This window comes from Acomys minous (assembly GCF_964271855.1).
Source record: "Acomys minous genome assembly, chromosome: 10".
NCBI lineage: Eukaryota > Metazoa > Chordata > Mammalia > Rodentia > Muridae > Acomys > Acomys minous.
In genome coordinates, this window is record NC_140491.1 from 33500159 (window position 1) to 33510065 (window position 9907).

General features: G+C 42.3%; 1 protein-coding gene across 3 annotated transcripts in view; it reads right to left on the reverse strand.

The window, feature by feature from the left end:
• Window positions 1-9870, reverse strand: part of GRK4 (G protein-coupled receptor kinase 4) — a 51695-nt gene extending 41825 nt beyond the window's left edge. For all 3 annotated transcript variants that reach the window (XM_084797810.1, XM_084797811.1, XM_084797809.1), the window contains exons 1-5: window positions 9185-9870; window positions 8459-8551; window positions 5188-5300; window positions 3640-3714; window positions 634-740 (exon numbers count right to left, since the gene is read on the reverse strand). In XM_084797810.1, coding sequence (XP_084653936.1) covers window positions 634-740; window positions 3640-3714; window positions 5188-5300; window positions 8459-8551; window positions 9185-9236 — 440 coding nt within the window. In that variant the 5' untranslated portion in view covers window positions 9237-9870. The remainder of the gene's footprint in view (window positions 1-633; window positions 741-3639; window positions 3715-5187; window positions 5301-8458; window positions 8552-9184) is intronic.
• Window positions 9871-9907: the final 37 nt, after the last annotated feature.

Consider the following 9907-nt stretch of genomic DNA (forward strand, 5'->3'; position numbering starts at 1 on the left):
TCCCTTTTCTGAGGAATTAGGGAGGGAGGATGCAGGAGAGGAAGGGAAGGTGGGATTGAGAGGCAAGGAGGGATGGGGCTATGACCAGGATGTAAAGTGATTAAGTAAATTAATTAATTTTTAAAAACTTCCCTATCCATATTGCAAAAATCCAGCGGGGGGAAAAAACTTTCGGCAAATTCTTAGGAATAGACTCTTTTCAAGCTAGACACAAGCATTTGGAATGCAAAGGAAAGATGGCCCTGAGCTATCATAGGGATGCTGTGATACTGGGGCTTGACACCATGACCTTCTTCAGTACAACCTTTATGTATGTGTGATCATTGCTCTTCAACTAATCCTTTCTACACAAAGCTACTTAAAGGGATCATTTTTAACTGTAAAACTATGCAGATAAGACCTCTACTCATATAAAATGAACAAAGCAAAAAACTTCCTGTCATCCTCCGCCCTAGGGTTACCAATAGATAATGTGTACACAAGCCACATGCTGTTATTTCCCTAGAATGTCAGAAATAGGTACGTAAGGATCAGAAATTCAAGGCCAACTTTAGCTTAGAGAGTGAGTGTGAGGCTTGCCTGGGCTTTATCAAATATCCATAATACATGCAAGGCTGAGTATAGAACACTTACCTACCACATTCCTCAAAAACATTTTTAGGGAAAGAATTCTTCTTCAAATTCCATTTACATTGCTTCACAACAGCTGGTGGTATCTGTGGTAAGGGGACTTCTGACTTCTGAGTATTGCACAAACCAAATATATAACAATTAGGGTTTTCATAGTTTACCAATCATACAAAGAACCTAATATCTACTATAAACTTTTTTAATTTAGTTTTCTTTTCTTTTCTTTTTTTTCCAGGAGACAGGGTTTCCTCTGTGTAGTCTTGGCTGTCCTAGACTTGCTTTGTAGACCAGGCTGGCCTTGAACTCACAGACATCCGCCTGCCTCTGCCTCCCCTGAGTGCTGGGATTAAAAGTGTGTGCCACCACTGCTCAGCTAAAGTTTTTTGTTTTGTTTTCTATTTTTTGCTTTTCGAGACAAGGCTCAGGATCTTTTAAGTACACGAGTACAGAGCCATCAAGAATAGATAATGTCCGTCTAGAGCAATGGTCTTCAACCTTCCTAATGCTTGTGACCCTTTAATATAGTTCATGTTGCCGTGACCCCCAACTATAACATTATTTTCACTGTTACTTCCTAACTGTAATTTTGCTCCTGTTATGAATCATAATGTAAAGCATCTGATATTTCTGACGGCCTTAGATGACCCCGGGTTGAGAATGCTAGTCTAGAATATTGGCTTGCCCTTCCCTATATTTTCTTTTTGCCCTTCTCTAATTATTATCTTTCAATTTTGTGTACTTTTTTTTTTCTTTTTTGTTGTTTCTTGAGACAGGGTCTCAGGATGTAGTCCTGGCTGGCCTGGATGGAACCCACTATGTAAACCAAGCTGGCCTCAAACTCACAGAAATCTGCCTGCTTTTGCTTCCTAAGAGATGGAATTAAATGTGTGCACCATCATCAACTAGTTGGTGGCACACATCTTTATTTTTTGTTTAATAATGTATTTAATTATATTCTATGTGCATTGGTATGAAGGTGTGAAAATCCTTGGAACTGGAAGCACAGACAGTTGTGAGCTGCCAGGTGGGTGTGGGTATTGAACCTAGGTCCTTGGAAGAGCAGACAGTGCTCTTAACCACTGAGCCATCTCTCCAGCCCAGCACTTTCAAGGCAGAGGCTGGTGCATCTCTGTGAGTTTGAGGCCAGCCTGGGCTACAGAGCAAGTTCTAGGATAGTCAGAATTATACAGACAGACTTTGTCTCAAACAAAAACTCTCATATTTTAAAAAATTTAAGGAGCAGGTACAGTGGCACAAGCCTGTAATCCCAGCATTCAGGGAAGCAGAGGCAGGCGGATCTCTGTGAGTTTGAGACCAGCCTGGGCTACAAAGCAAGTCCAGGACAGCCAGGACTACAGAGTGAAACCCTGTCTTTAAAAACAAAACAAAAAAAAAATTTTAAAGCCTTCCAAAAACAAAAGGTAACTAGTACCACAATAAAAGCCTGGCATCTTTGTCTTCATTTGGCATCTCTCTTTTACTTTGGTTCAGATTCTGTTTAACTCTACACATAACATTATCCTAAACCTACAGTCACCTGAATTCTAGGAATGGCAAAGCCTTTCTGACATATTACTCTAAAATGAAAAATGACACCCCACCCCTAAATAGGAGCAGTCATCACTGGAGACAGAATGTCCCCTCAAGTGGTAGGAGTTTGTCTGAAGCCACCTTACAATACCAACGGAGACAATGATCATCAACCAGTCAGACCATATAGCATGACTTCATTACACATTCCTCTTGCTCCTTGCCCACTGCTCCAGTTCTTCCTCTATTTAAACCTCGAGCTCACGTCATTACACAGATGACCTGAATGCTTGATCTACATCTTCCTCAAATGTCTATTTTGATTAAAATCCTTTCTTGCCTTTTCACCATTAAAATTCCTTCCTTTGTGGCAAGTGGACAAGCTATGTTGGGACTTAACTTCTACCCCATGTCAGGCCTTTGGCATAGGACTCTAGTTGTATTAATATGGCAACATATTAGTAAATTTGAAAATTAAAAATAAAAACTAGGGGCTCAAGAGATGGCTTGGCAGTTAAGAGCATTCATTGGCTGCTTTCCAGAGGACCCAGGTTCAATTCCCAGCATCCACATCCTAGCTCACAACTGTCTGTATTTTCAATCTCAGGGGACCTGATACCCTCCTCTGGCCTCTGTGGGCACTAGGCACATGTGTGGTGCACAGACAAACACGAAGACAAAACACCCATTAACATTTTTTTAAAAAACAAAAAACAAAACCCCAGAAAACTATTCATTAGCATTAGCATTGTGATGTGATAAAAAACACAAATTAAACAAAATGTATAAGCAGAGTCCCTGGGTACAGACACTAAAACAGAAGAGATTTAGATAGGCATAGGGGCATATGTCTTCAATCTCAATAGTCCTGTGTATCTGAGGCCAGTCTGTATGCCGAGAAAGTTCCAGGCCAGCCAGTGGTGCATAGAGAGAGATCCCTGCCTGTGTGGGTATGGATGAATCTAACTAACTAAAATAAAAATAAAAGTAAACAAACAAAAATAAATAAATAAATGGATTTGTTTTTTAAGAAAACTAAGACTTACAAAAATTTTTTAGGTTCAAGTTAGGCACATAAAAATCTCTCAATTTATGTTCTGCTTGAAGAAACAAATTATTTGAACCAATTTTCTATGAGGTTTATTTTTTTCTCCAGTTTTTCGAGACAGGGTTTCTCTGTGTAGCCTTGGCTATCCTGGACTCACTCTGTAGACCAGGCTCGCCTCGCATTTACAACATCCACCTCCCTCTGCCTCCCAAATGTTGGGATTAAAGGCGTGCACCACCACACCCAGCATTATTTTTTTCTTAATCTAAACAAAAACACAAAGGAGAAACATTTGTAAGAAATTAAAAGCTTTAATACATTTATTATATTTTATTCAAAAAGCAAAAAACACACACAAGCAACAAAACAAATAAAAAACTATACACTTTAAGTAACTTACAAAAATCTTTATTAGAAAGAAGAAACCATACCTCTTTGAAGAATCTCTGTAAAATGCAGAGCCCAAATTCTCTTTGGTTCTCTTCAATGGTAACTTCATACTCTGCCTGATTAGAGAGATTAGGAAAAAGACAAAGGTTAGTGACCTACTCACCAACCGTATTTCAAAGTGCTTTAAATCATCTGACCGGGGCTGGAGAGATGTCTCAGTGGTTAAGAGCATTGCCTGCTCTTCCAAAGGACCCGGGTTCAATTCCCAGCACCCACATGGCAGCTCACAACTGTCTGTAACTCTAAGATCTGACACCCTCACACCAATGCACATAGATTAAAGATTAACTAAAATATATTTTTAAAAAAAGAAAAAAAAATCAGCTCACCTATGAACTGACATGGCACCCTCAGAACCAGAGGGCAGTTCTATGAATCAAAGTTAAATAGTTCTCCTAAAAATGTCTGTGAGAGTGGGTGAGTTAATTGTCATTGTCAATTTGACTAGATTTAGACCCATCAAGAAAATATCTCTCTAGGTATTTCTAGGAAGGATAAACTGAGCAGGAAACACCTACCCTAAAGGTAGGTGGTACCACCCCACAAGCTAGAGTCCCAGGCTGAATAAAAAGGATAAAGCAGGGCTAAAGAGATGGCTCAGCAGTTAAGCACACTTACTGCAGCCGGGTGGCGGTGGCGCACGCCTTTAATCCCAGCACTCGGGAGGCAGAGGCAGGCGGATCGCTGTGAGTTCGAGGCCAGCCTGGTCTACAAAGTGAGTCCAGGATGGCCAAGGCGCCACAGAGAAACCCTGTCTCAAAAAACCAAAAAAATCAAAAAACCAAAAAAAAAAAAAAAAAAAAAAAAAAAAAAAAAAAAAAGCACACTTACTGCTCTTGCTGAGGACCCAGGTTCAGTTCCCATAACCCACATGGAGGAGGAACCATCTTCTTGACACCAGGGACACCAGACTTACATATGGAATCCATCCACACATAGATGCAGATGAGCACACATAAAATAAAATATTTTTTAAGAGCCGGGTGTGGTGGCGCACGCCTTTAATCCCAGCACTCGGGAGGCAGAGGTGGGCGGATCACTGTGAGTTCGAGGCCAGCCTGGTCTACAAAGTGAGTCCAGGATGGCCAAGGCTAACACAGAGAGACCCTGTATCAAAAAACCAATATATATATATATATAATATATATTATATATATATATATTTTTTTTTTTTTTTTAAAGGAGAAAACAAGATGAAGAGCAGCATTCATCTCTTGGTGGTTTTTTTTTTTTAAATATATATATACAAAAAAATACTCATCAGGAACCAGGAAGATTGTGCATGCCTGTAACCACAGCAACCAGGAGTTTGAGACAGAAGGACTGCTACAAGTCCAAAGGCAGGCCAGACTAAGTGTGAGAGCCCTGACCTACTAAGTCAGGTCCAGGCCAGCGGGGGGTAGCTCAAAAACAGAGGGAAGGAGAGGAGGTAAATATGACACCAAGACAACCAGCAGCTCTGCCAGGTCCAGTTTTTAATATTCAAAAGCACGAAATTAGACAGTGCAATCCTGAGATGAATCACTCACCACTGCATCCAAGAATTCAATGCACCTTTTAAGATCTGGTTTTGTATCACAGAATTGTCTGAAAAGAAGTCTTCCTATTGGCTGCTTGTCACAAAGGCTGCTAAAATCCTTTTCTAGGTAAAAGGAGAAACAAGCATAGTAGTTACTTCCCACTAAGTGCTGTTCTGAATCTACATTCTGTTTTCACTTAATACAATGTAAGTAAAATTATATAGAATTTATATTATTTCTATACTACTGTTCTGTTTACTAATTTAAATTGAGTTATCACACATTTAAAAAATACAAACAGGGGCTGGGAGAGATGTCTGATGTGGAAAAGTGTCCACTACAAAAGCATGAGGGTCAGAGTTCATATACCCAGCACCCACATTGAAAACCTGCAGATGGTAGGTGCGCTTATAATCCCAGGGCTGATGAGGTGAAGACAAGCAGATTGCAGGGGCTCACTCACCCCTGACTTGCCAAGCTCCACGTTCAGTAAGAGATTCTGCCTCAAAAAATAAGGTAGAGAATGATCAAGGAAGACACCTAATGTTGCTAGCTAGCCTCCACATGAACATACACAAACATGTACAAGCACATAACACACACACAAATATAAATAAGTAAATAAATACAAACAAAACAGGGGTCTGGAGGCTGAAACAGGGGGACCATGCACTCAAGGCCAGCCTGGGTTACATGATGAGACCCTCTCTCAAGAAACAAAAGCAACCAACCAACACTCAGGCAAAGCCTGACTTGAAGTAGACTGTTCTTCTCCAAGATGAAATATATAGCAGATAGATAAACCCTCGAGGTGGCCATCCACAAGAAAGGAGGAGCATGAAGGGAACGTTCTACTTCTGCACCCACCCTAGGTATCCAGAAGAAATTGCATATGCAGCAATGTACTAAATCAGAAATTTTAAAACCTCTCTCCATCTTGATACTTTTTATATTTGCAAAAAATTTAAGACATTTATGTTTATTGATTTGTTTGTTCTTTATGATTAATGATTTTTCTTTTCCATAAAAATATTATACCCTTAGCCTCCCCTTCCTTCAGTGATATTGTTCTGAGAATAAGGCTCTAATGTCCCAGCATTGTGTCAAGAAGAATATAAAACAAAAGCATGTCTAGAACAAGTCAACCTTCAGCAAGAAAGCCATGGTCAGCCCCAGGGAAGGCAAATAAGAACAAAGTCTAATGACATACACAGACTAAAATGTAACAATGAAACCCATTACTTTGTTTTGTTTTGTTATGAGACAGAGTCTCACTAGGTAGTCCTGGCTAGCCTGCGACTACCTATGTGGACCAGGTTGGCTTCAAACTGACAGAGATCCACCTGCTTCTGCCTCTGCCTCCTGAATGTTGGGAATAAAGACTAGTACTACTACACAGGACCATTACTTTGTACTCTAATTAAAAATAAAAGAAGACAGTGAAAGAGGTAGGGAAAGGAAAAGGAAGGGAATGAAATGGAGGGAAGGAAGGAGAAATGGGGGCAGGGCAGGCAGCTGCTTTCCTAGCAGTGGCTATGCTGGCTGGTTTCACTAACTGGACACAGATCTTCCTAGACATACCTAGGAAGAGGCAATTCTTTTTGGCGGACTGAGCAAGCCTTAGGAAGCAAGCCTATGTAAACAGCTTTCCTCCATGGTGTTGCCTCAGTTTTAAACTCCAGGTTCCCACCCTGAGTTCCTGCCCTGACTTAGCAGGTTTCCCAAAAATAACTCTAAGGCTGAAAAGTGAAGATAAATGAGCAAACCATAACAACTCCCTGCAGTAAAGAGCTTCCTAATAACAGGTAATTCTGGGAGTCTAAGCCATTCCAGTTGAGATCACTAAGTTTAAACATGGAATGTCTAGGCAAGGGAGCGAGGGATTGAGTTCAGTAGGCAGAGTGCTTATAGAGACGCACAGTGCCCTTGGGCTCCATCCCTAGCATCATACATACCATGTGTGGCAGAACACGCCCACAATCTTAGCACTTGGGAGGTAAAAGCAAGATCAGAAGTTCAAGGTCACTCTTGTCCAGACAGCAAGCTCAAAACCAGCCTGGCCTATATAAGCACATCTCCTGCCCTCCTCGTATATATGAACTATGTACATTTACTTATTTTTACAAGTCACTTTTGACTAGTGATTTAATTCTCCAAGGTTAGGCCAGTTTAAAGAGAGACTCTGTCCCCATCTACACAAGAAACTCTGAAAGGTACCCTGAAACGTACCTCTATCTCATGAAGATTGTATCCTGAGGTCCATTTCACATTTCCCCTTGGAGGACAGCATGTGTTCCCCCAAGCACTTCCTTCTATGCATGCTTCCTCTTAGTAATAACCTAACACATGCTGGGCCCTATCCAGAATAGTAAGAATGCAGAGATTGTCACTTTCTCCTCCTGAGTTTTTTGGACAGGAGTCTCAGAAGCCAGGGATGCATTGAAAATGGGCAGCCTTTGGTCTCTGGATTGCAAGTCCCATGAAACAGACAACCCAAAAAAAAGTACAGAAATGGGACTTGGCTGTGGTCATGATGGCTACTTGCATCAGCTTGGGCACTTGGACTTGGATCCAATCAGTTTCTGGCCCCCATCCTCTGTGGTAGGCTAGAACATCACAACTGTTTGTTAACTTCAGCTCCAAGATATCCAACACCCTCTTCTGGCCACCACAGGCCTGCACTCTTGTACCCAAAGCCATATAGAGACATTTAAGAATTTTTAGATTAAGTTGTTGTTTGTTTGTATGTTTGTTTATTTTAAGACAGGGTTTCTCTGTGTAGCCTTGGCTGTCCTGGACTCATTCTGTAGACCAGGCTGATCACAGCGATCCACCTGCTTCTGCCCCCCAAGTGCTGGGATTAAAGGTATGCGCCACCACTGCCCAGCTGATTAATTTGTTTTAAATTTAGGATTATGGGTGCTTTGATTGCACATATGTCTGTGCACATGTGCACTGGGCCTGAGGAAGCCAGAAAAGTGTCTGGATCTGGAGCTGCAGAGAATTGTGAGCAGCCATATAAGATATTAGGAACCAAACTTGGGTCTTTTGCAACAGCAGTGAGTGCTCTTAACCACTAAGCCAACTCTGTAGCCTCAATACATACGTACATACATATATACATATATATATATACACATAGTCTCTCTTAAACACAGAAGACTAATGAAGTTATATCAGAAAGTTTCTGAAGCAAATATAGAACTGAAGAACTAATAACATCTAAGTAATGACGCGATGCCAGACACCCTCCAGACAGAAGAAAGCACTACTTACTCACCGATGGAGTATCTTAGTTTGTTGGATATGCTGACTGGGGGCAACTTCAGGAGCTCTCTCCATTTTCTACTACGACCACTGTTTTTGCTAAAGCCTGTTAAATTTGGGAAAAAAAGATTTAAATTTCAAATTGTGTTTTGCTTTTGCTTTTGAGCTAGGGTCTCATTATGTAGCCCAGATAGGCCTTGAATTCTGGGACTTTCTACATTAACTTCCTTCATGTTAGGGTTACACAGCTATATCAACATAGTGTTTAGAAAAGACTTTTTTCATAATCAAAAAATATCCTATTGTAAATACTACTGTCTTTAGTATACCTTATTATTTGAGTAAATAGATTGGGTACCTAAGATGAATAAAGCTTGTGTATGTATGTATACAGGGTTTTTCTGTGTAACAACCTGGACTTGCTCTATAGACCAGGCTAGCCTCAAACTCACAGAGATCTGTCTGCCTCTGCCTCCTTGAATACTGGTACTAAAGATGTGTGCCACCACCACCAACCTAAGATGAATAAAGTTTATATATCAGCTTAGATATCAGCTTAATGAAGTATAAAATTCCTCAGTCTCCATTTCCAAATTTGTAAACGAGATCCAACATGATGCACTGTACAGTCCTACTTATAAACAATGGTTTAGCAGATATTTATATTTATTTTTAAACAAGTATTTACCAAACACCTACTATGTGTCAAATACCTTCAAAGCACCTGGGGTGCACCCACCTTGACGAGCCTTCAGCAGCAGAGTGTTGGCCATGAGGTTCTCGAGTTCCATGATCCTCCGCCTGTGCCGCCGGCGCCGGGGCCGTGGGGATCGAACTTTTCGGGGTTCAGGCAACCGAGGCGAGGAAGGCTGGGGTGGAGGAGATCCTAAAGGCGCAGCCGGAGCCGCATCCGCAGCATCCGCACATACCTCGTCCTGCTTCGGGGAATAGGGCTTCGGGGTGCTGGGCCGCGGTGACTGGAGGCGCTTTCGCTGCCTTTTCTTCCGCTTCTTCTGGCGTCGCCACCACTGCCACAATGAGCGCTGTCGCCGCCGTGACCGTCGCCGCCGCCGCCGAGATCGGCGGAAAGATTGGCCCGGAGAAGGCTCGCCACGGGCTCCAGCTATGTTGTCCAGCCGTTGGGTCTCCGCTATCGGCGCCCGTACTCGGTTGCTTGAGCTCCTTCTAGCATCATCGCCCGTGCCCAGGGCGCTTAACTTTCTTCTCAGCGCCGGGTCCAGGGAAGCTCACGAACTCGACAGCCGTCTCCGGCGGCGACGGCTACAGCAGCCGCCGCCGCCGAGGCCGCCAGATAACTCGCACGGCAGCCGGCCCCGGCTAACGGTTTTCCTCCAGAGGGAGCCCGAAAGCTCCCCTCGGGGCTGTGTCTGAGGAGACTGTGGCTGCTCACGGGACACTACAAATCCCATAAGGCCCAGCGCCAGGAAGTTGTGGAAGTGTG